The sequence below is a fragment of the Phalacrocorax carbo genome, chromosome 1 (assembly GCF_963921805.1).
Source record: "Phalacrocorax carbo chromosome 1, bPhaCar2.1, whole genome shotgun sequence".
Classification (NCBI taxonomy): Eukaryota; Metazoa; Chordata; class Aves; order Suliformes; family Phalacrocoracidae; genus Phalacrocorax; species Phalacrocorax carbo.
In genome coordinates this window covers 139,598,609-139,625,740 of record NC_087513.1, presented here as the reverse complement: position 1 = coordinate 139,625,740, position 27,132 = coordinate 139,598,609, and the positions used below count along the sequence as shown (strand labels likewise).

Here is a 27,132-nt window from a genome sequence, read left to right as displayed (position 1 = left end):
TATGCTATACATAAATCAAATCCCATATCTTAAAAAAATACTAATGAAACACCTAAAATCATATCACAACACAGTCAATGTGACTGACTATGACTGACAAAAGAAAAACAAACATTTCTGGAATGGGGTCTTGATTCTGGTACTTCAGAAAAGTCTATGTATCAGGCATATAGCCACTCTGAAATCAGGTCAATCTGGGGTCAGTTTTACTGAAAATAGGATAAGAGTAAAGGGCTACGTCTTAAATGACCCATTCTAAAGGGGGAAAGATAAAAAAGACTAATGTAAACACAGTGGTGCAGACAGAGTAATTGTATTAGTATGGGTAGGTTTACATGGAGCATACAGTCTTTAGACGCTGTGTTTGAACAGCAATTTTTAGCTCTGCTGTGTTAAAATAACTGAATCCCTGAAGCAAGAAGGGAAGAAACAAGGGACTGAGCTTGCATGTTGTCCCTAAGGCACTATATCTTCCAGGGCTCCTTCTGGGACAATGCTAATTATCCAACAGCTTTCACTCAAGGCTTTGCTTAAAGGCACAATCTAGCCATAAATAATTATTCATATCATTGACTCCAGGAAAGACTCATGGTTTTCTAAATCAAGAATGTTAAACTCTGAATCAGGTCAGAATCCCATATATATTAAGTAAACTGAAAAGTCTTCCTCTGTAGATTATGTAAAGGAAAAATTTATTTTTATAGATGAGCTTGCTCTAAGGCTTATGCTAAAATATCTGCATTTCCTTATAATTAGTAGGACAGTTTATTCTGGAATCTTCTACCACCTTAGTGAAATGTACTATATTCTTTCTACCCCCAAGCAACAAGGATTCATGACATGACAAGCTGAGTTATAATAATCAGGCTTCTGCTAAGGAGGAATAAGTAGTCTGGCAGAATGAAAACTTCAGCAATTTGTCACCCACAAGAGAAGTCATTTGCAAAACAATGTCTTGGTTTATGAAGTGTGTGGCATAATATTTCACATTTAGGATGGAAAAAACAGGTGGAATACAGTCTGAGAATAGCCTTTATGATGCAGAAGTTGCAAAAATGCACCCTGGCATAAGAAAACCAGTTCTGAGTTGGTAAGTGTATTCTTTTTTTTACTGAAGTACAGCTTCACAGATATTTGCTTATTGTCACATTCACATATTTGCAAACTAACCACAATGTCAAATTTATTTGAAATTTAAAATGGAGTACATAACTAGATGAGATACAGCAGGGCTGTGTGGAACCTAATAACGCCTTTAAAAGTTCCAGTCTCATGCAGCTTTGACCCCACCACGATTTTTTTTGCATAGCATGATTTACTATCTTGAATGCTGTAGATACACTCTTTTCAGCTCATGTACTCTGAATAGAACACTGAAAATTTATTCTGTCATTACATTGTCAGTATTTTCACTGCTGTAATACTGAAGCCCTAACCACTATTTAAAGATTACAATCTTACTGTTCATTGCACTTGTAGAAATGCATCTTCATGTAAGCAGCAGAAACAAGTACTGACTTTAGGATAGGCACAGATTACATTCATTAACGTTATGAAACAATATGTCTGTTTCCACATAAAATATCATTATTATTTTGTGTAGATTGAGATGAAGACTATTTTATCATACACATTTAATGTAATAAGACAGTATCAGGGAAGAAGTGGGCCTTCAGCAGCTTAGGAAAAATGAATTAGAAAAGGACAAAGTTAGTACATTAAAATCCTGCGTCCTCAGCCCTCATTACATTTAGTATCTTCTCTTTTCTAAAATGGATTCTATTGTATCTGCACGTGTGTGCTTGTGGATCCTAGAAGTTGTAAAAAAGCCAACAGGTAGCAGAGAGGCAAACTGATTATATAGGTTTTGGTCCTTGCTTTACCCTCAGTACAACCAAACATAACGTGAGCTTTGCCATAAGACCTGTTAGGGTGACTGTCATATTAATTCTAAAAACATTGTTAGAATGACAAACCATAAGTATGTCCAGGTACTGCTTGTTCCATTGCTTATACACATACTGCAAATGGAAACCTGGAAATGATACAAAGGAAAGCATGAGTTTAATAGAGAACTAAAATCTCAAGTCCACCTGCAATTTAAAAGAGAAGTAAAAATATGAAATTTCTACAAGAAGAAACTGCATATCTTGTGCTACTAATTCATTACTTCTGGTAGTCCATCCAAATAAATGGGATATTTATAGATAAGTAGAAAATATTTTCTAGGGACTGAATTTTGAAGAAGCTGTCTTAACAGCAAAACATAGTCTGAAAAATCCGTGACATGCTACACAAAGTTGCTCATGCAAGTTACCCTTAACAGTTCCAGCATTAAAGTCCCTTTCGAAAGTTGCCATACATGACTGGAAGAGAAAGTGTAGAAAGCAGACAGCAAGTCCTACGAACAGGAGCTTAATTATCAGTTCAGGCAATAAAGAAATGAACCATGTTTACGTGAAACCTCTGATGAGACCTTTATTACCCCTTGATGTGGCATAGAAAGAAATCAATTATTGTTCTTGACTACTGTCCTTCATTGCCTTGTTGCCTCAGACCACACTGCAAGACACCAGCTTCAACCCTGTTCCCTTGGGAATTCATTCTGGAAACAGTGTGATGGCTATTGGCCAAAAACTGCTGTCAAGTTTACTTTTGAAAATCCAGGACAACTTAATCAAAGTCCATACGTGGCACACACGATTGAATAACGTGGCTACATCTAATATCATATTAAGTAGTTGTATTGCCTGGGGGACAGGAATTGAACAGGAAACCAATAACCTACCAGAAACACTAGAGGAACAAGAAAGGTAACCAAACTTCAGAATAAATGGTCATAGTGGAATATTTTCATGTTTTGTACTATGTTCAAAGGCATCAGAAAGACTCAGAGAGGAACAAGAGTCAGAAATCCACACACGAGCACTTAAACTACCCATTCAAGTGAAATGGAAACCTGCAAAATATTAATTTCATGAGAAGAAATGAAGAATATTGTTAAAGAAAATAAATAGTTTAATTAAAAAAACAAACAAACAACAAACAAACAAATAGAGCATACATGACACCTTCATTATTTTTTCAAAGCATTCTGAACAGCTCTACAGCTTCTGACCAAAATGCAGATGTGAGGTTTAAATTTGGCCGGAAAAAGTAAACTGCATATTGTTAGGTCTTGTAGATCCTGTGATGCATATCAGTCCCCAGTTAAGGATGTTATGTTTGGTTTCTCTAGTTTAGAGCTAATGTAACAAATGTGACAACTACGAACAGCTCCAGTTCCAGACTCCAGATTTCACATCCTTAACTGTTTTGTAGGTTTTTTCCTACACACATCAATGACTTTCTTTGTCAAGATGGTTTAATCCCTAATTAAACTCAAGGTGATATTTCTGCTCTGTTTCCGTATACTACATGTTAAATTACTAGGAATAGCCTGACATCAATGTAATTACTCACAGGAGTAAATACTTATTGTGCAATACTAGCAAAAGAAGAGAGAACTAGGGACCAGAGAACTAAGCCCTACTTACCTACATACACTTAGAGGCTGTAAAAATTTTGACTTCCAAAACCTAACTTGGGCACCTAAAAAAAGAGAAAAATGGAGCCTCAGTGAGCACTAGAGAGACGAAGCCTCTCCAGGAAGCAATTTATGCCACCTGTGATAGGCAGGATTTATGAACCCTCACTAAGTAGTTTAGTTCTAAAATGTGTACCTACAATTCTCTTGTAAACACAGTTTCTACTGTCCAGCCTATTACTTAAAGAAAAAACCCAACCCTACAGATTACATCACCAAGTGATAAAGCATTGACTAGACTGAAAACTGAAAAAAACCCTTTGAAATGTAATATTAAAATGCAGATTAGCTTTCAGAAGAGTAGCATACTTGTAAAATAAAGGTTACATTAATAAATATATAATCCAGGCAACACAGAGAAATTTCAAATATGGGGAAGAATAAAATGGCTTTAATGAGTCCCTAAGAGATTGTCTGAAGTGTATGAAGTAGCAGTGTCCAGAGATCCCTGAGCTAGCACCAAACAGGCTTATTGGCGACTAGAAGTAGAAAGACAATAACACATTCTTCCTACTCAAGCTAATTAGCTCTGATAAGTGGCAAGAATGCCTAGTTTAGGTGGAGCAACTCAGTATGTTCCCCACACAGCACTGCACACTGTAGATATATAGGTTTATTTGGGGTAATCGTAGATTAAGCATAGGAATATTTAAAACAATATTGTATATTACAGTGACAACATTCTCTCAAGGTTCTGCCGCTAGTAGCTGAACCTCATTGATATTATATCCATTCTTTGAATCACCTTGCATTTCTAAGGGCTGCATATATATAATTTAATGTGATTATTGAAGTAGCTTCTTTAAACAGAATTAAGAAATTTAAATTCTCCAATTAACAAACAGATCCTTTTCTTTTTGACGGCATCTGCTTTGAATATTTACCAGGAATTTGGTACTATCCGATACCAATGTTTATATAGGGAAAAAAAAGAATTGCAGGAGAAAAAACCTTTTTATTATAGCATTACAAATGTTTGCTTTCCCTTGTCAAACATGCTGCATTATTACAAAAATGTAGTCATAGACAAATACAGTTCAGAAGTCTAAACTTGCACTTCAATTTAGATTTCCAAATAAAAACTGACAAACTGTACTTCAGGTAGCTTTTTACTTGAATTGTCTTCAAAGGTAAAAAAAATAATTAAACAAGACTATAAAACATATATATAGTTGTGCAAAATCAGCTAAAATAGTTCAACATGAGTGAAAATGCACCAACAAAATATCAGCTAATGAATTTGAATTCACCTCATCTGTACTGTTCTATTCCTGTTCCCCAGAGTAAACATACCATTTATTTATCGGTATTATTTTCAGGCAGCTTCAGACCAGTGAAGTCCAAAATGCCATGCCCTTTTGATAATTCTCTGTGACAATCATCCAGTCCTCACAATCCCTTGCTTTAATTATAACCTCACATGCCACTGGCACTGAGCTGTGCCAAGGAAATGAATCTGCAAGGTGGTCTGTGGTGAAGAGCTCACTCCTGGGATGCACGTCCACTGGCTCCCGCTGTGAACTACACATCCTCACTTGCAGTGACCGAGTCCGCTGGTATGAAGCTCTCCAACATGTCTGACTATATTTAAGATTTCATGTGTGGTCTCACATGTTCTTAATTTCTACTGTTGAGAAGTCTGAGGAAATCTCAGACTTTCTGATATATATTCTTGGGTAACAACAAAAGGCCAAATTCTACATCCAGTTAGAGAGATACAATTAAACGACATGGAAGGGTGCCACACAGGCATGAGGACACACCTTCAGCATACCCTCTTATAAATCCACGGTGTTCTGCTTCATCCAATTTTGACTAGCATTCATTTTTGTGGAAATACCTGCAACGTATGAGTTGAACATTTGTGCAAAGTTACCATCCTGACAACTGACAAGCTTTGAAGGAAGCTGGTATCCCCACAATATTTTTGGGGTTTTTTAGGTTTGGTTTGGCTTTGCTTTGGTTTGGTTTTCTGTTGTGGGTTTTTTGTTGTTGGTGGTTTTTTTTTTTGTTTTTTAATACTGGGTACTTGCTACAAAAAGAAGTATCTCTGAAAATGTAATGTAGCTAAAATTTTCCAAAGCATCTGACATACAGTTACATCATTAGGATTATTGCTGTGTTCAGTTTGGGCAAGAACAGCAGCATAATAAGAAAACACCAGTTATGTCAGACCTTTGTACTAAAATATGCAATGATAAACAAACTTTCAGTCCAAAATTAAATACGGACTTATCCTTAGATCACAGTAGATTTCTCATACAGAAAGTCACAAACCAGGTTTTTATTATACCATTAAATCTCTTCTCTATGCAAAATGTTTTACTCTGTTGCTTTAATTAAGGTTCTAGAAGAGAAAGTAAGAGTCCTTTTGGCTCTATTCTATATCTAATGTTGTTATTCATATGATACTGCTTTCTTACTTCACGGGCAAACAGTAAATTTGGTCCATGGGTGTTTGACTGCTCTCTTTTGGTTACTAGTGCTAACTGACACTACCCTGTATTCCATGCATATTGACAACTTCCAGGTATTTTTTTATATTAGAGTACATATGGTATTCTTTACAAATAACAACTCTTTTATCAAGCTTATTAATTACACAAATCGGTTTGACACATCTGATGACAACCAGGATGGAAGGTCTTCATTTTTGTGACTGCCATTCGCGTAGCTGGTCTAGATATTTCCTGAGAAAGATTGGAAGATTTATTTTGCAATTACATTTCTCATTTGGTTTCATAGGCCAGTGAGCCTCCTGGAATTATGTCTCTCCTTCTCTACAAATAATTATACTGTTAATTAATTTCAGCTTCAATTTCAACGCCTTGTGTTGCCAAAAGTTTCACAAAAAAACATCTGCAGTCTGAATAGTGGAGCTCTAAATTAGTGTTGCCTCTGAGGAAAGCAAGGATTGACTCAGGAACTCTACCTTCTCTACTGCAACAATTGACAGCCCAACCAGCATGACCATATTAACCAGTCCAGCCCAGCTGCAGTGTAAGTCAGGAATACCCAAAATGATGCCATCTCTTGCTGCCTTGAATTGCCACACAGGACATGGAAAGATCCGGGAATAATGTGAAAGGCAGGGAGTCAGAGGAATTGAATAGGTGACTGAAGATACAAATGCCTAAGAAACAGGTATTAATTTTTTAATCCAAATGATTATTATTTATTATTACTATGTAAGAGCTCTCATAACACTAAATACAAGAGAGGGCAGGGCAGGGGCAGGGAAAAGGCACAGTTCTCTGTTCTTATTAATTTCACATGTTAATATATACAAATTAAGATATGGTGATTCCACAGGACCAAATTAAAGGCTGCAGATAACTTATATTATGAAAACCTTGTGATTTGATTTTGCTTTTATGTTTTTCTTATTTCATACAGTGGTAGTAGTGTTTTACTCACACAGTTTAGCATTGGTGGCCCACACAAAGCTGTTGGCAGCCAAGAAACAATACTATCTGCACAACAGAAGGGTAAAAATTCATTAAATATTTGTATTAGGTTGGAGTAAAGCATAAAACTTGCACAATGAAAATTTCCATGGAAAAAAAGAATTTTATTTATTTAGTATTAAAAAAACCCAAATAATCAAGATTTATATGAGAAATCCAGTGAGAAATGAAGGCAGTGAAGTTTACTTGCATTCCAACAAAGGTATCAAGAAAGAGATTCAGTCTTAAAAGTGGCAAGACTGAAGGAAATAGAAGACTTGAGGAAGAATTTGACAGTGTTAAAGAAGGTTTAAAAGAAAGAAAAAAATATTTTAGTGGCTTTTGTAACTGATATCCTTTATCTTGAAGTATTTACTCTGTTCTTCAAAACTTTAAACTTTCTTGTCGAGGTAGTTTCATTTCTCACGCCTAGAGCTAACAATAGGTAAGTATTACAGAAGGAATTAGAAACCAGATGTCTTCTCCCTCAACAGCACCTGAACAACCGTTTCTATGAGGGTGTCGAGATCAACAAACATTCAACAACCTGATGTCCTCAAAATTGAAATGACTAAAAAAAGCCACTCTAGAATACCCCATTGTATGGTGGTTGAATCACTTTCCTCTTGTGGGGAACGTGTGGGTTCACATTTCCTTAGCAGAGGAAACGGATGGATTGCCTGCCATGCTCTAGATAAATGCTTTAAATGTTGATAGTGAATAAAATGAATCCACTTCTGTTCTCCTCTTACCTGAATCCACCCCAGAAAAAAAGGGTTAAAAGACTGAGAATATTTGCTTTTAAACCTTATATTAGCCTAAAGGCTACAACATAGTTCATATTATAAATGTGTGCAATGCAACAAAGGGACTTCACCCCTTGGTGATAAAGCTGTAAATAAAATACAAATCAAAAATCATTTCTCCTGTTTTAGACAACCACTATTTAACACCTAAAAAACAGGTTTGCTTAGGCAAACCCACACAATTGGCAAAATACCTCTAGAATCTGCATATGCACCAATAATAACACAATGAAATCAACATTTCTAGGATTCGTTAGACTTAGGATTTATTTGATATACTTTGAAACAAGATGCTCTTAGCATAGAATAAAACTTCACTCTGTACAACATAGTTTTTCTTCTACTCTGACATCATTATTTTCAATTAATTCCACACATGCTGCTTTGACCCTCTCAGTAAAAGAAATACATTGCATTTATTTCCAAGAAACGAAGCTGAGTGGACACAGCAACAACAATAATTTATGATCACAGGTAGATTTCTCCTCTGGCACTCCCCTTCGGGCCTGCTGAATGTCACCGCTGCAGTCCCACACACACGCCCCACAGCGGAACTGAAAACTTTCTGATAGGAATAAATTGTCTAGCCAGATTGGTAATGGGAAGGTGATGCTAGCATCTAATGAGCACTTTCTGAATCACTGAAAACAAAGATACTAAAAATGTGTTTTTAAAGTAAAAAAAAAAATCTAACTCAACATACGCATAAAGTATTTTAGATTATGAAGCCCTGTGAGCCCAATGACTTGCATTACACTGATACATACCATGGACAGATACATTCCTGATATGAATAACAACCTTTCACTTTCATTAGGATTTTGTTACAAGATTGAATTGCCTTTACTGATAAGAAAAATAAAATAAAATAAAGTTAAATTGAATTAAATAAAATTGGGATGCTTTAAGTATTTGAAGTAGTCTCACTTCAAAATCTCAGGCCTTGGTTCTAGTTATGCCTTTTCTGTTCCATTAAAGAGTCTCTTAGTGCTTGCTATTTTCTCCCCGTGAAGTTAAACACTGTAGTCAAGTCACTTGCAACCTTCTTTTTGGTAAGATAAATAGATTGAGTCCTTTAAATATTTTGCTGTGAGGCATTGTCTCTGGCTCTCAAGTAGCCCTCTTCTGCATTCTTCAGTCTTACATAATTTTTAAAAATGTGAGCTCTATCAGTGTCCTGAAAAATATTGAGATTGAAAATACCAACTGAAACAATTGTTACTGTACTTCACAATAATAAAATACTAAAATAATGATGACCAGAGAAAGAAAAAAAAAGAAAATAATGTTTAAAAAAATGCAAAGCTTCCAGGTATATTAAATTGGAACATATATCTGACAATTCACATGGCTACTAATATACTAATTATTGGAATATACTAATTATTGGCAATGTGTATGCTTAAAACAAGGACTTCCTACTTGGAGTTTATTCTGCTTATTGTGAAGCTAAATTTAGACCTACCGTTGTCAACAAAAAAGATCAGTACCAGCATTATATGTTCTGTGGTTGTTTAAGCAGAAAATGACTGGTGGGGAGGAGTAAAAAGAGAAATCTCATTTATATCCAAATACAGCAAATTGAAGAGTTCATTAAAAAAATGACAGAATAAATTAAATTATAGAAAAGCCTTCCTAAAAGCCAGCTAAATTGCCATACAACTTGGATACTGCTCTGCAGGCTTTGAGGTTGTTAGTCTGCTAATTTAAAAGGTTTAAACCTATTTATTGCTAATGAATGTGCTATGGTGGCAGCTCTAGAGACAGAAATATTCTCTTTATCTACAGGATGGGTAGAGCAAAAGAACCTAACTATGACTGTACTGAGTCACATCAAAGAGTGGAGTTTCTGTCTTATAGTAAAGATACTTGAAACAGTAAAATGACGCTTGCATTTTATTTCCAAATACTTCCCATTTCCTACATGCCCATGCTTGAAGAAATGGAGGTAAAAGAAATAAATAAAGAATTACTAAGCTAAATAATGTTAACTAAGGAAGTTATCAGTTTTGCAAGGGCATAAGTTTGTGTTTCTTTAGCAGTCCAGTGAAATCTCAAGCATACAAGGTGATACTGAAACCTCCAGTGAATGCAGTGCTGCAGTTGTGCAATAGGTAAGTAGGCAATTACAAGTGATGTCAAGACCTTGATAAATCTGTTTGGTTTTTTTCTTTAAACAGGAACATCCATTTGGATAGTAGGAAACAGTAAAGAAAAGGATGAATAGGTGGCTTCTGATCTGCAACAGGCAGGCAGGCAGCCACTGTGTGCAAAAAAAAAGTACAGCACTATTATTTTCAAATGCTCCAATCAGAAATACTGGAAAAGAAACTAATGAATTGAGGAGAAAGAAGCCCACAAGATAGCAAAGGTGTTACAAAAAGGTTTTTAGAACTCCAAGCCATTTCTATAATAAAGTTCATAGGATTTATCAATGAAGGAGAACAATCAGAAGAAATGGCTAGGAGTAGATCCTGGGTAATATCACAACTGGAGAGGAATGAGAGTGAAAAATTCAAGAGACAGAATATGCAAGATGCTTAAGAACATGAGAAGTTTCTAATTACCCAGGCAATAAATGCTCACTAATAACTGCAAAATTAATACATTCAAATGCAAATGGAAATAGATTCCCTTGAACTACTCAGATTTCATGACTCAAAGTAATTATGATCTTCTCTGAGATGGAAATCTCTCATCGGCCCTTAAAATGGATCAGGTTGCACCTTCAGCTAAAACATTTCATCTGGGATTAATAAAGAATGGATTAGATAAAATGAAATTTGGCAAGAGTAATGAATTTTATTATGTGTGTGTGTGTGTATATGTGTGTATTTACAAGCAAATGTATATATACACACTTGGGATATATTATATGCTAAGAGTTTGTTTATGCAAAAGCCCATTTAAACTGGTCTTGAAATGAATACGTTTAACCCAGTACAAAAACTGCCTGGACCTCATTTCCACTTATTGCAGTACAATTAAACTTTTAAAGTATGATGAAAATTCTTTACAAGTCAATGTTGGCCTATCATGCAACTGGCTCCAGAACTAATCTCTGCAGGTAAAAACCTGAGAAGACATCTCAACATAATCATAGTATAGATTAGGACTTTTCTAGAAAATCAAAATACACTTATGAGTAAAGAAAAGACTGCTTCTTGCCTACAATAAAAAATAAAAAAAAAACCCAACTATCAAATATGCCTATTGAGACCTGTGAATAAAAGCCAAAAAGGAGAAAACAAAAAGTTAAGGGTTGATGTAGAAAAATACCTTATTTGCAGAGGAAGCAGAGGATAGATTTACTAAAGGGAGCATAGCTAAGAAATAGTGAGGATGTTCTGTTATTTAAGGGAAAAAAATAGCAAAGGTCATAATTAAATTTCTGTATCCCATCATAAATTTTTTTAACCATTTATCCTTTGGTATCTGTACTGTTATTTCTGAAAAAATGTAGGTTTTCTTTACCAGCTTAGATCTACTTTGCCATGGTCCAGTCTCACCAGAGAGGATGAACAATGGTCTCTCTGTACTCTTTGGTCTGGTAGAAATCTGGGACACACCTTCCCAGTTACTGTAAAAATTACTGGCTTTTTGGGTGGTTGCTGCTGTTTCCTCCTCCAGCAACCTTGTCTAGCACGTCAGTCCTGCTCAGTGAGGTCCAAACTAGAGAAATGTATTGTCATGGCCATTTGCTAACTGTTAGCAGTCGCCCACTTTGCTAGAGCTTTGTATTGCTCCCCCCAGGTACTCAGCTTTCTCCATCCATCCTTAAGCCCAAGTATTTACCTTGGGCATGCTGAGTGACTTGGCTGCTATCAGATATTCCTTTAATGGATGCTCTGACAGCAGACTGAGAAAGATTCAACCTACTGTCTTCTGAATTTAAGAAAACAAATACAGTGCTTATATTTCATCTAACAGAACATACCACTCCCCCCCTAAAACATAAGGGCTGCACTCAATATAAGTTTTCCTGTCGGGGGAGAACTGAGAGGTCTACCAGCTTCCTTAAACTAATTTCCTCCAAGCTACCGCACTGACAGCCCTCTTCAGAGAGTAAAGGAACACTTTATTTTTCTTTACTTATTTCTGTGGTCAGCAACTTTCCCTATGAAGTGCAACTTTTCAGCGAAAATGTAGAGTTTGTCCTTAGCTCTCTTTCCTGAGAGCGATCTATGTTACCCTATTGCACAGTAGGGAGTACTGAAGTGTAATGAAATTATCACAGTATACAGGTAATTTTACAGGAAATATCAATCAATTATAAAAGTAATTTTCAAAGCAATTATCAGGCAAATAGGTTAGTGCTTTTTCATTGTCCATGATAAATTCACGAGTGTATGTACTTTCTGGGCTATTGGCAACCCAACGTATTTTTGGAAAGCAACATATAAGGCTCTTAAAACTGTTTCTTCATAAACTTCAGGAACTGTCATAGGGTATATATGGGTGGCATCAAGGCTGCAGGGCAATGTCATTTTCTATGTTGCTTAAAAAAAAGCGCTAATAAATGCTGGTCTCAAAATTTCCACAAAGAACATAGAAAATCATAGGTACAATCTGTCTGTGATTTCCAAATGACCAAATTCATATTATTGATAAGAAAACAGAAAACTTGATCAATGTGTCATGTGGGGGTGGGAGGAATCACCCTTGTTTTATGCTGATGAACATACAGTGTGCTAGCTCTTGCTATTTTATTCTGTTTCAGCTGAAGTTCACATTACCTTCAAATATGACTAGGATAGAATTACCAATTACATATTCATATGTCATCTTGATTACTAGAGCTGACACATGTTTGAATTCTCAAGGTGTGAATCATTACCATTACAAGACATTAGATAAACTGTGGCTGTTCTTAGTACGTGTACCTCAAATTTACCATAAACATAGGCTAAAATGCATTAGCTTAAGTATCCTTTGTTAATATTTTTACATCTAGGTTAAAAGTCAGGGGATTTATAATAGAGAAAGAATGCACATATAGTCAACTCATGTAGCTACCTCTTAGACTGCAATAGCGCAATTGTGTCTGAACTCTTTTTAGTCATTCTTAGTTGTGGCGAAGACAGAGCAATGCGCCTGCCAGTAGAGAGGGAACTCATCCACCATGGAACCATTTAGACTTTGAAATCAAATCAAGCTTACAGACAAGGTTCTGATCAGAGAAAGCAAGCTAGGGAATACACAACCAAATGCTGTACTATGGAAATGGGAAACAGGGAAAGGTGTGATATTTTCTAGTAATAACCACCTCTTGCATTACTTAAAACCAACATTTTTTTAGTTCTACACAAAGACGTAAGTGTGCTGCATGCATAAAGAATACAATGTCTTGGAAGGATTAAGCCCTGAAAACAAAAGGGTTTGCCTCCTTCCTGTAAGGGTTGTTTAACAGCCACAAGAAAGTGAAAATAGTCAGCATGGGTTAGGGTCTTTGGTCTACGCAATCTTAGCTGACTGAAAAGGACATTAAATGAGTCACATGCATAAAGAATTTATCTGGTGGTCCCAAAGTGCTGGAGCCAGCATACCAGTCCATATCCCATTAGGCTGAGTCTCAGGAGGGTGTTTATAGGTCATGCAAAGTGTTCATTTCAGAATAATCTGCAAGGGTTATGCCAACTAGGACATAGCCAGCTGGCAGATCCGCTAGAGCAAACACTTTATATTGTACTCAGGAGTAATTTCTTTATTAGTTGAGAGATAATGAAGGAAATTAAAAGACCCACAGAAACATTCCAAGCCATTATGTTGCATCTGCAAATGGCATACTTTCTTCCAAAATCCATTTCTACTACATGCTTTTGGTAAGCTTTATGAGAGAAACCTATTAACTATGCATCGCGTATTAGTAACAGCTTTTTTTTTTGTCATTCATCAGTAATTTTCCTGATCCCTTCTGAGTTTAAATACATTACACTGGCAGCTTATATGCCATACCCAACCGCAAAGTTTTTCCCATCTTTCAGTATTTGAATGCCTTAGGATCCTCTTCTGGCACAAGTCATATTTCCTATATGTCTCTACTTTGTGAAGACTGAGAATAAAGAATTAACTTTGATAGCACGGCTTCACTCTTCTATCACTAAATGAGTCAGATCATCTTCTGCATCCCCTAGTTTTAAACCTCTTTTCTGAATTCTTTAAAATTGTCATGGTACAATGGCTCCCAAACCTATTGCCCCTTGGGCCTTCCAGAGTTTTGCTTAGAGGTTACAATACAATCCAATGATATGAAAGTGCTGCCAGTACATGGGTCACAGAGGGGGGAATAAAACAGAGCATAGAAAAATCTATGCACACAAACAAAAGAATGCAGTCTTTTAGGCTCTAAGTATATAGGAAGCAACATGAGCCTTTTATCACCCAGAAGCGTTTCCTTCTTGCAGTTGTTTCTAACCCTAATCAGAGAAAATCAATATGATCCTCATTTTCTAAGTGGACAACCAAGGCCCAAAGGCAGCAGATAGTCTATCTCACATCTCTCTCTTTTAGAAATGCTTTCGCACTACCTCAGTCCCAATGCGCCTAAGCAATACAATTCTTTTGGTAGATTAAAAAGAAAAAAAGAAAAAGAAGGACTAAACCCCAGGAAATTTTGCCTCACATCACTGTATTAAACAAGAAATCTGTAATAAGTCTGTACAAGAAACAGAAAAATTGGAAGGTAAATTAGTAGGTGTTTGTGGTTCCAACTAATGCTTGCAAAAGAAATAGAAAAGTCACAAAACTGAACTTGTGGTAAATTAACACATTCACTGAGTGCCTCATGAAGAAAAACACACTTAAAATTAGCTGCACTTATAATACAGAAATAACTGTATTGTCATGTGGTTTTAGGAATTAATGGTGACCATCTTATTTCTGCTGAGGCAAAGTGGGAAAAAGATCACATGAGAAGAAACCTAACATAGACAAGCACATCCAAAAGCTATTTAACTGGATTTTGAAAGAAATCAGTTAATAATCCCAACACTAAGCCATCCTGATTGACTGTATTAGATATGCAAAACAAGCATGGTAAAATAGCATGCATTCAGAAGTTTATTACAGTATTAAGAAATATCCAGCCCAAAGCAATACACACAAATGGGATAAACTATTAATTTAATAATATTTTCAAAACCTGATAAACGCTGGTACTTTCTAAACTTATAATTACTTACTAACTTCTTCAATTATTTAAGAATAATAGAAGGTTATCTTAAATATTACAAACCACATTTTCAAAGGTGCCAAAAGCTGAAAACATCTGGTTGAACTAAAGCAAGGTAGGTGTTACAGAGTGGGGATCCTTCACTGGCTTCCTAGACGCTCGGGCATTTTTATAGGCCATTGTATGCATTTAGAGAACTGACACTTTCAATTTTTGAACATTATTCCCTTATTAAGTCTTGCAATATCCCAAATACTTGCTGGGCATAATTATACAACGGGGTAGCGTACATTAGGATCCTCATGTACCAACCTACACCCTAAATGCAACTTGCCAGGCACAGCTGAGTGGCCCACTCAAGGCATCCAGTACACAAGGACTAAGACATGACAGAGTATCAGGCTTTCTCTCTTCACCTGATCCATTCACACCCACTGCATAGCTAATTTTATGGTCCATCTATTGGATAGTTGTCTCCTTTCCAAAAATTAAGAGCCGTAGCTGATATTTCCTCAATTTTTGCTGTAACCTTGGTTAAAAGAAAAAAAAAAAAAAAGAAAGAGAATTAAGAATATCTGGCTAACAGCTTTTGTGAAAATTGAAACTGAGGCTACATCTATTTTATGGTATTCACTTTTAAAGTGAGCAAAAGTATTCACTTACAAAAGGAGCAAAGAGATGGTGGCAAATGTCAGTAACAACAAATGGTTGCAAGGAACAGTGAAATAAAGTGAATAAAGAGAAAAGAATAATGGCTTGAATGTCCCTCAGGGGTTTATTGTGAAAATGGATATAGTTAAGAATATAACTTTACCTATTCAGTCTCTCTTCTGGTTTAGTTCCGGGAACAAGACTGAAGATATTATAGATCATCCCTTGATAATGAAAATAAGGAATAAACTATGCAGCGTGATTTTTAGAATTTTTTCAGGTTTTTTGTGTTGCTGTATTTAATTGTTTTCAGTTTCTTCTTCAATCTGTTTTCGTTAAAATATTCTGACTGAGAGAATGTCATACTAAACTACAAAGTTTGTGTCTTTTTCTTTGACTTAAATACACTTTGAGGTAATTGTTGGTGACAAAGCATGGCAATTACTCCATATAGATAATTTTACACATCATCGCAGTAAACATCTGATTTGATCCAACTCCCAAGGACACACCCTAGTCATCAACTGCAACTCAGATTATTGCCCCTGTTCCCAAAAGGCAGCACAAGACCTATTGTTTAGGTGGAGGGAGTCCTAATCATAAAAGCACCTCAAATCTGCAAGACCATAAACATATCAGTCCTTTTGAATCAGATATATTATACCTGAAAGCAAGATATTTTGGAGGGGAACCCCTCCAAAATTTGTGTAATTTGGCACTTTGGTTGACTCCATACAACTTAGTTATACTATTAATTCCAATGATGATAGCAAAAACTTTTAACACTCTGTACTGTCAGTGAGGATGAAACTTCAGCATGCTTAACGTTTTTGTCTCAGTGAAATAAAAGGATGCAAAACATATTTAGCATTTTGCATGATTCAGCTGTATAACTGTAATACAGAAAATGGAGAGTCAATGGCATCATTGAAAAAAAAATCTGCCTCTGTCTAAGTTGAGGTTATGAATTAGAAGAACAAAATTATTCCTGTTTACGTAGGAATGTTTCTACTAACACACCATAACTGAACAGATCAAATTCTCTATTTTGGAATCAATTCTGCCATCAAATGCCTTTTAAGAATTTCAAAGCAAATATTATTTGCTATTCAATGACAAACTGGTGCATTCTCAGTATGCTTCTCACCTAAAACTTTATTATTTTATAACGAATTAGTTTTGTGTAAGTTTGTCAGTGTGAGTACATATTTTGCTTGGGTAGGTTTTATTTCATTTTTAATTCTTTGATCCACAAAAATAGAACTAACACTTGCACTGTTATTAATTTTCAGCTTGGAAAAGGTGGATAGGATCATTTCCTTTCTGTTTAAAGGCATAAAACAGCACTTGCTTGCATGTTTTATTATTGTATTCACCAGCATCATTTGCAGCGCTCTCAATGATGTCAAGACAGAAAAAATTAGTTTGCTGGTAACTTGTGCTCCCTCTGCTGGCTGAATAAAGCATGAAGAACAAGCAAAAGCATAACCATTGGGGCACTATTACAAATGCAGAATTATTATTTGAAATTTCCTAGCCAGACTAAAAATACCACATAAAAGATAATTTCATTCTAATTTATTTGTAAGAGGTTGAAATGTATATATTTGGATTGGGTTTTCATTTGCCCTACTGCATATTTACTAAATCAGACAATGTATCCATGATTTCCAGCTATGATGGCTTGTAAACATTACCAGTGATTAATCGGATAGTCATTTGAGTCAGCACAAAGTAATTTCTCTCCATTAAATTAAATATGTCACACCCTGTCAATTAAAAATCCATTTAACACCAACCCAGCATTAATAAGCATTTTGGAACGAGGCACCAGAAATTCTATTCGTGACTAAAATTCCCTATATATAGCGTAGAAATTTGGCCTAGCATTGCAAATAAACTTATTTCTCACTGTAAGTTTGCCTACAGCAAGAACTGTAAAAGACAAATTTTCCTTCTATTATAACATTTCTTTAATGGATTTTTAACACGTCAGCACCAGATAGCTGTAAGCATTAGTTAATTTTCATGGTTTTATAATAATTCTTTCTTATTGTCTGTCTCTTTGGGTATCAGCAGCAACGTCCACATTAAAAATGCCCTAAACCTTAAGCATTTAAATTCATCCATATTCCCTCAGATGATGATAATATCGCAAATACAAATGAAATATGCTATCTATAACATTCTTTTTATTTTATTTCTTTTTTTCCATTTGGATAACAACTAATACATTCATCTAGTAATATCACAAAATGTGAGCATATATAATTGATTATATGCCATTCTGAGAATCTTAGTCTGGAATCATAAGCAAGAAGCAGTGACATGAATACTTGAATGCTGGAGATATTCTTTCACTTTAAAAAGGATGACAAACCGAATTACTGTGCAAAAAGCTATTATGCTCAGGAGAAATTTTTGTCTTCATTTCAGTTGTCAACAATTTTTGTCAGGAATTCTGAGGAGCAAATATAAGCATTTGCTTTATTTTGAATTTGTGTTAATTTCTTTTGTAACCGAAACATTTCTAGAACAGAATCGCTGAGTTGCTTAGTTCAGACACTACCGATGACTATCACATTGACGTGGGGACAATTCCTTCAATTATTTCCACAGACTGAGACTGATTTTTGAGCCTTGTGAATTAGTTGAGCTACTCAGCAAGTGTCGGTTTTGTCTGAAGCTGCAATTAATGTGCTGAGTAAGGGAAACTGAACCAAACTTGAACCAAAAGATACAAATAACTTTCAAAACTTTCTGACCTATACAAAGAATACCTGAAGGAAGATCAATGCGATCACAAAGCCTTAACAGGAAATCAAAGCTAATACGAATGGTACAGCCACGTCACTGCTAAGATCTGGGCATAATCCATGCTATTCACTACCCAGAAGTCTGCTGAGGACCCACTGCACTGTCCTAGGGCAGAGGCACTGCCTCAATGTTAGTAGGTGTCATGTTGATTTGTATTTTATGAGAAAGCGAGAAGACACATAGTGAAAAGCCGCAACATACAAAGACATGTTTTGCGGGAATGCAGAGGAAAAAGTACACTAAAAAAAAAAAAAAACCAAAAAAAAAACCCCAAAAAACAAAACCCCCAAACCCACAAAAACCAAAAAACACCCTGAAGAGACAAGTGGGAGTCAATTGGCAGAATGAAGGAAAAATTGCCTGTCTGAGCTGTCTCATGACCCAAACGACTAAAGACTGTTTCTTTTGCGTCACTGAGCCAAATGGCACAGCCTCTAGATCTCAAAAGGCACTGTTCTTTGACTAAAAGGATAACATTAATTTGTCTTTGCGGAAGAAACATTAATTCATCGTGCTTTAAAGAACATTTTCCCCATACTAGCAGGTTTTCCAACATGAGGTAATGATGAGACTCCAGGAAACTGTGCCAAAAATCCTGTTCAGATTAGATAATGTCATATTGGATGCTGAGCCTTCTTGCTTGGCTTCACTGCATATTAATTCCTGAAAAGGCCATTTGGGTGCAATCCTGTAAAGTGCCTGTGGAATGGGTAGCTCCTGGAAGGAAGGACAGCATTTTGAAATCAGCAATTAAATCTGAATTTAGCTCTAAGGATTTAAGAACTTTATTTCATCTAGATTAGAGTCCTGTTCTTTGGTGTCAGCAGGTATTTATGACTGTTAAAAGCAAGACTGTAAAATAAGAGCCTGGATTACCCACAGCTTTATCTGGGTAAGCAGAGGGTAGTCAGACATATGCCGCCTTCTTTCTCACAGATGCTGCAATATTCTGGATTAGGAGGACGGGATATATTGGACCCTAACAGTGACAAAATTGGCTTGAGGCGCTCTGACACAACGGGGACTTTATCTTTCACATTGGAGAGTGATTTTCTCTCCGTCACTAAAAAGTTTATGTTTATGTTCAGCTGGGATTATATGAAGTAATTCCAATGTTATAATTTTGTAGGGCAATTGTTACCTATTATTAATCCCTCTCACTTTGGAAAGCTATACAAGCATTTTATAAAAGGTTATGTCTTACTGTGTATATTTTTTGTACAGTGTGAGCTGAAATGACTTTAACATCAGAATTTTAATAATGAATTTGTATGTTTCCAAAGACAACAAAGAATTGACTGAACAGGTGGAGGCTGACAATAAACCAGTCATTGACAAAAACTGACAATCCTGAAACTGAGAACAAACCCTCGCTATATTCTGCTTTGTTTCAGAAAAATATGATTTACAATATGAAATTGTTCAAACATTATCATCCATTAAAAAAACACTTCTAAATATGTTTTAAAACAGATCTATAATATTTTTTTAAAATATAACTAAATTTAATTAATTTGCTTTTAAAAATTCTTTGGAAAACAGAAGTAAAATTCTACGTTCCTGTACCAATTATGCAAATTGTAATTTACTTTAAAAAACACATAATAAAGAATTTGAAGAAGAATCAAAACTATAAACATGTAAAGAAGAGATACTGGATTCTTAATTTCTTAAAGCTATAAACATAAATCCCAACTTGATTTCTTAAGTATCTACTTAAATTTACAAAAGCAGTGAGGAAATAACAGAACTGCAACTTTGAGACTACCTGATAAATTCTAGATACGCATCTACTGAAATTTGAAACTACATGAAGTTTAGGACAATCTACTCTACAGAAATTAAGGTTTATTTGGAAACTAAAAGTTACTATTGTCACCTACTAATAATTTAACAAAACTAATGTTATACAGTATTGTACGTATCTTGTACACTATGTTACTGTTTTTATGTATGGATCCTTATTCCTTGTATTAATAAAGAAGCCATTGAATAGCTTACTTTTCTTTATCCCATGCAATCAAAAAATTGTAAAGATGGGACCTATCTTTCTATTGTCTTTTTCTCTCCTCCTCCCACCAAAAAAGGGAAAAAAACTTTTTATTTATTTTTTTCAGTATAATTTTGATAAAAAGGCTTTTTCTCAAGTTAAACGGACAGTGCAGTTCAACAGCAACAACAAGGAGAAGGCTGCAAACACTAGTTATATACTAAGCAGACATTTACTAATATGAAAAAGTAGCGCAGTACTATAGTGCATGCAAGCTATAGAAATGACCTAATGCATATCTCCTTTATCAACTTTGTTCAAGTTTTAAATTTATTTCTTAGTCAAATAGACACAAAGTCTAAAGATGCAGGTACCTCTCCTTCACGCCACTGCTCAGAGAAGGAACACTGTTGGTCTCTGCTGTTTCCCAAGACTTTTTTCTTCCTGGTAGCCCACAGTTAAACTCACCACTAATCCTGGGCAATATTCTGTTTCCCTAATCTAATGAAAAAATCATGACCTACCCATTCAGCCTTCAGAAGTATCATGGCCTACCACTTTTTGTTGTCACTTCAACTGTATTTATTGTGATGTAAATGAGAAAAGAGCTCACAGAACATTTTTATTGAGCAAAGCTCTGAAGATGCCAAATACTTCATCAGTTAATCCCTTACAGATATACAGTGGTTGAGTAGCTACTCACTTGTTTAAAATGTACCCTCTATGCATATACCAAAGTAAGTAAAGCCTATTACTACTGATCATGCAAAGACAATAAAAAGTCATCTTTTTAATTTTATTTTCTGTTTTGATGTGAACAGAGCAAGTTCAAGAAGAGATTTGTTTTTGTTTTGGGTTTTGTGTTTTTTTTTTTTTTTTGTTATCTTGCTATTAATACAGTTTTGAAGTTTATCATGAAAGAAATCTAAAATAAGGGTGTTTTCTGTTTGCTTTTTATTATACTTTTTTACCCAGTTATGACAGGAGTTAGCAGTCTCCTTCAGCATCTACAGATTCAAATGATAAAGTCCAAGGATTAAGCACAGCCGATTAACAGTCTGTGTTCTCTTCAATCTAGCATTTCCACTGTAGATAAACCCACATTCAGACTGAAGTTATAATAAACAGACTGTCCTCAATATCATTTCCCTAGATGACCTCCTCAAAACTGACATTCAAGTATTCTTGTGGAAAATTACAGTTTATAGTAATTGGAAAAGCAGACAAGACAACATATACCCACAAAAATTATTCCAAAGATCAAGCAAAATGTTTACAAATTGATTTGCATAAAATGATAATTTTACTATAAATATTTTATTTGTTTCAGTTCTGAGAAATTTCTTATTATTATAGGTTTGACATATGAAATAAAAGCAGTTTGCTAAATTTTATCTTTATTGATTTTACTGTGTATCTTTAAAATAACTGCATTATTATTTATATTTATTATGACCCTTCAAAAAAACCCTCAAGGGATTACAGTGGTTGCAACCCTTTCCCTTCCAAAGGCAAAGGACAACAAACACTGAAATTCTCCAGCTACTCTAGATTCCCTGAAATGTAAGTACTACTCTAAGGAAAATGTCAGTGCAAACCATTTGTCCAGTGAAAAACAGCAAAAGAACAAAAATTCACAAGAACAGAATTGCAGAAATATTTGGTTAAGTATGTGTTTTGATTTTTGTCATAAATAATATTTTCACCTAAGATTAAAAAATAAAGCTCCTAAAACCAAAGATACCTGTTGCTTCGTAGGATCTTTTCAACACAGAAAGTTCTGCCAGGATTCTGCTGCTATTTGACATTTGGAATCCAGAATCTTATGGGTCAAAAGAACGGCTATGATCAATACAGATATAAACTGTGTAACAGGGCATTTTAATCTCTTCACCTAGATGCTCCAACTATTCTAAGGAACTACAGAATTTTGTGTCATTTAATGTCAATGTACTTTAGACAGAAGCAGCAACATTTCAAACTATATATTATAAATAACTAATCTTATCTACCTAGTTAAAGACTCTATTCTACTCTTATTCCATCAGTTTATACTGGTAAAATTCCAGAGAAGCAGTTGTGAAATCAGATGAATGCATGTGTGCATTTATTCTTCAATTCTTTATTCAAAGTACATGATCAAAATTTGGTTCCCTTTGACCAAACCACGCAACTGATAAAAAACAGGTCATGTTATAAAGTGCAAAAAAAACCCCCAACAAAACAAAAAAAAAAACCACCAAACTTGAGCTGCATTTTGGTTGTTTATTAACTAGAATTGGTTTAAGGTAAGCACTGCTTGTGAACACAGTTAATACATTAGAGTTGTTCATCAATCCTTTTCACCGAAGTTTTAAAAAATAAAGATAACATAAGATGATTCAGACTACGTTTCGTACTCAGAACAATTATTAGGTTTGGACTATTCCATCACCTTTTGTTCCAGACACAAAATTGTTTCAAAACTCTTTTAAATAAATCTGTACTTGAGGAAGAAAGGAAAATATGAATTTAACTCAAAGTCACTTCACATTGAGATCTTGCTTCAAAAACAAATTTCATGGTGTGTCTTCACAACAATGTAGCTTATTTTTGCCAACTAAGCCTCATGTAATGAAGCATAATGTGTTTAATCAGATTGTATGGACTAAAATTTAAGGCTTTTTATGTTTAGTATGATTTGAAGACACACTAACTTAGGAGATGTGATCTGTAGGTCAGTTCTCCTTAATCATCTCTATGAGCAGAAGGCTGCATATTTTTCTCACCACAAAAGCCACACTGAGTCACATTTAACTAGTGACAAGATATACAGCATACAATTAAAACGTCATGTATTCCATTTATTCATTTTTAAGTTTCTCGTTCCCCATTGAAACCTGTTAAAAATGCTTGTCATATTGTACAGGAACAATCTTGCCTTCAGCTCATCTAACATCTGACATCAAACCTTGTCTCTCATTATTCAGCCATGTACTGTTTTATGCATGGGTTTATGTTTTGAAGAGGATATATAAAAGAAAATGGAATCCCTTTACGTGCTATTTAGTGTAAAAAAACCACCCTAAAACCAGGAGGAAGAGTAGACATACACTTTTTGTGGAATTAAGTGGACAAAAAGGTCTACAACAGGTAAAATTAAGTTTATCAGTCCTTTCTATTTTTAATTTAACAGCAAATGCCATTAGCTATTACATGCAATATGAGGAATTTTATAGGTTGTTAGTCGTTCAGCACATGGTATTTTATTGATATTGATATCGATAGCAAATATTCTTTTCCTAGTCATTTATCTATATTTTTCCATGTCTAAATTCCTGTCTTCCTTAATTAATGGATGAAACTTCTTATAACTAGACTGGAAGAATGTATGAATTTATTAACACTGCGCTTTAAAATAAGACTGAGTTAGCAAAGCTGATATTCCTTTACTGAGAACAAATAAAATCTTACACTGAAATGTTTTCTTAGGGCAAAATTACCCTAGTGACTAATTAAAAGCTGCAGGATAAAATCCAGAACGTAAATAAATATGGGAAGGAATGATCTTTGTTATTATCCAAGTAGTGAGATGCAGGGCAATGAGACTGGAAGAGGCAAAGAACTGAGTGGAAAGATCTGCTCCGTCTACAGGCACGCACACACACACACATGCATACACATAGCCCCATACACACAGCTTTTCTTTCAGACCACTTTTCTTTTAAGCAGTTTGGTGGTATTTATATTTGCAGAGCTCCCAGTATTCCCAAATTTTAGTCCTTTATTTTTAGCTTTGAGGTTTTTGCTTCAGCTGATGAGAACAGGAAAAGGAGGTGGTATGTTTATTGCTGGCAAAGAGCTTAGAAATACTGAGTAAAGAAGCCAATCAAGTCAGAAGGATTATAATAAAGTACAAAATTTGCATATTTAGAGTATGGTTACTGAGAAATAACAATGCCTTGGTTATGCAAATCAAACCCTCAGCTAATGTGAAGGAATTTGCATATCTAGGAGAAATGTGTCACCTTATGCATCAGTAACTACACTCGAAGTGGCTGAATGAACTGGCTTTTAGCAGAATATTAAACATAATTGCCGGTAGAATTTTTTAGTTCCCGTAATATAGAATAAACTTTACTCATTTGGGGCCTGATGAAAACAGGTCTTGTCTATAGGAAGCAATACCATTCAGAACCACAATAGATACATTCAGCCTGCCATAGAAATTTTAATACTGAGGTAATGAAAACATTCAAAGAACTGTGTGTTACCAATTGTGTTCATCCTTTTTGTATATAGAAGGTGGTTTAAAGTAGCCCTCTTGAGAGAGGATTGCAGAAAACAGATGAAAGTTTAAGGCTCTCTGTTCAGCTTTGAAAAATACAATCATGTTTACTTCATTTTAAATTCACTGAATGAAGAAAAACAAGTTGGACCGAAAAGTTTCATAAGTAAAAATCCTGGAAAAAAAATGCAGACTGAACTACTATAACAACTTTATATTATCTATTTAAATCAAGCAGGGTTAATAGTAGGCTCAGAGGTAGTATAATAAAACTAAAGAAAAAATAATTAGGAAAATTCTCCTTTAAAAATGAATATGTGGCAGTATTTGTACCGTTCATGCATGGAAAAAAATATGTTACTTCTGGTTCATGTTTATTTCTCCTTTCCTCTCTTGTGAATGATGTTCAGCTGTAGTTCAGATGTAAACTTAAGGCTGGCTTACGCGCCCTGGCCACTGCCTGCAAATGAAATTGCGGTTTGATGTTACACTGAAACATGAGGGAGAATTCATGCAAGCATGTTCAGTCTACAAAGTATTACTTATAATGTATGTCCAGAGGAATGATCCATTTCCACAGACAAAACATGGAGGAAACTGAGCAAGATGCTTTAAGGACCTGGTTACTACTCATATGCAGAACTGGTGAGTGTGCTGCAGTGAGGTCCTTAAGAGTACTTACCATCCTCTGTGGGCACATAGATATTCAAATACAGGCAGTCTTCATTTTGATCTTGAACATATGTCACCACAGTATCCAGATTGGCTGTAAACCAGACTGGCAGCATGTCGTTAAGCAGTGACCTCTCATCCAGGTACTGTGGGCAAACAGCAGCAAACTGTGTGGCATTGCGGACACCCGTCCAAGATGACGGTGGCTCTGGGGGCTGAAATCGCCTTTCCCCAGTCGGAGGAGAGGCATAAGGAACACCCAGGTACTGCTCCACTGGACCAAGGATCTCATTGGGCAAAGGTGTTCTTAAACCACGTATTTTGCCATAATTTGTGGTAACAACTGGGTATTGTGCTTGGCCATCGATGAGAGTAAATCTTATAGCCAGTGCAGTTATCCACAGGAGGAAGTTAGAATTCAACATGACACACACTGGGGTGAAGATCAAAGGCAGCCATAGGAGTCCCATTGGTTTCGACATTATTTAAATCAACATCAGCAGGGCTCTTTTTTCCACAGCCAGGAGAAAATTAATCAGTCAAGGAAAATGAAAACTAATAAAATAAAAAAGTAGTCAAAAGGAGATGAAGTGAAGGAAAACGTAACCTTGTTCAGGCAGTGAAAAACAAAAGCTGATGTGTGGTAGGTGCCTCAGCTGACTGGCCGTAGACAAATCCCAACGTCAGAAGAAACAAGGGAGTGTTTGGCCCTAAGGCCCATCCCAGACTTCAGCCTTGGCTTAATCCTGGAAATGCACAGCACTTCCCAGCAAGTAGCGCAGGGAGAGATCCACAGTTATTCCACTTCCCCGGCGAAATGGCTTCTTCCAGTGAAGTCCAGCCCACTCAGTCAGCCTGTAGCCAAGAGAAAACAACCAATTCAAATCAACAGACACATTCATATTGATGTAAATCTTAAACAAAGAAAAACAAAACAAAACAAAAAAACACCCAAACAGTTAAATTCCACACCAAGGCCCACAAATGTTTTATGAACTTTAGGCACCATGGTTAGCTATGTGTTTCCAAAGATACGTAAGGTAAGAGAGCTGAAAATTGAAGCCACACACTTGTTATACCACAAACCAAACATTTCTGCTCCCATATATGCTTCCAAACCAAACCACAGGCCAAACTTTGCTGCCTTCAGGAAGGGTATCACATTGAAGTGTTAGCTCCAGGGTATTCTCTGCCCTAAATAAACATCAGCTCCCTTTTAAGCATATTTGTACTCCTACAGCAAACATTTATTAAATGCTTTGCTGCATTGGATAATCTCTCTTTGTCATGGTATGACTTGTACATATAAGTATTTTTCACAGGTATGCCTCTTCTGTATGACAACCTAATTTACCTCCATCTAATTGAGAAATTCCAATTAATGTAATAGCATTATATTAGTTTGAAGCAAGTGTGAGAACTGTTAGTCAAAATTAGATACAAAGTTATTGGTTTTCATATCTGTTTTCTTTGTTCTAGGTCTGACAAAAAGGGACTATGGAAACAGAAAAGGAAAGAAAAAAGCATGATACAATATCTCAAAAGTCAGATTTTGACCTACATAGTGTTACAACTATGTAATGTTACCTTCTTGCATGTTCCTACTTTTAATTTTTAGACAGAAGGCAAGTCATACAACAATGCTGTTAATTTTTAATGAAATACAAGTCACTCATGTATATGCTAACCATTAAGAGTAGCAAAAATAAACACACTACACTTATTA

General features: G+C 35.4%; 1 protein-coding gene across 4 annotated transcripts in view; it reads right to left on the bottom strand.

Annotated features, from left to right (window-relative positions):
- The window catches only part of NLGN4X (neuroligin 4 X-linked), a 188,136-nt gene that overhangs the window by 105,681 nt on the left and 55,323 nt on the right, over window positions 1-27,132 (bottom strand). For 3 of the 4 annotated variants that reach the window (XM_064437401.1, XM_064437426.1, XM_064437409.1), the window contains one exon: window positions 25,417-26,261. In XM_064437401.1, the coding sequence (XP_064293471.1) occupies window positions 25,417-25,888 (472 nt within the window). In that variant the 5' untranslated portion in view covers window positions 25,889-26,261. Of the gene's footprint in view, window positions 1-25,416; window positions 26,595-27,132 lie in introns of those variants that run through there. The other variant, XM_064437416.1, reaches the window with a different exon arrangement.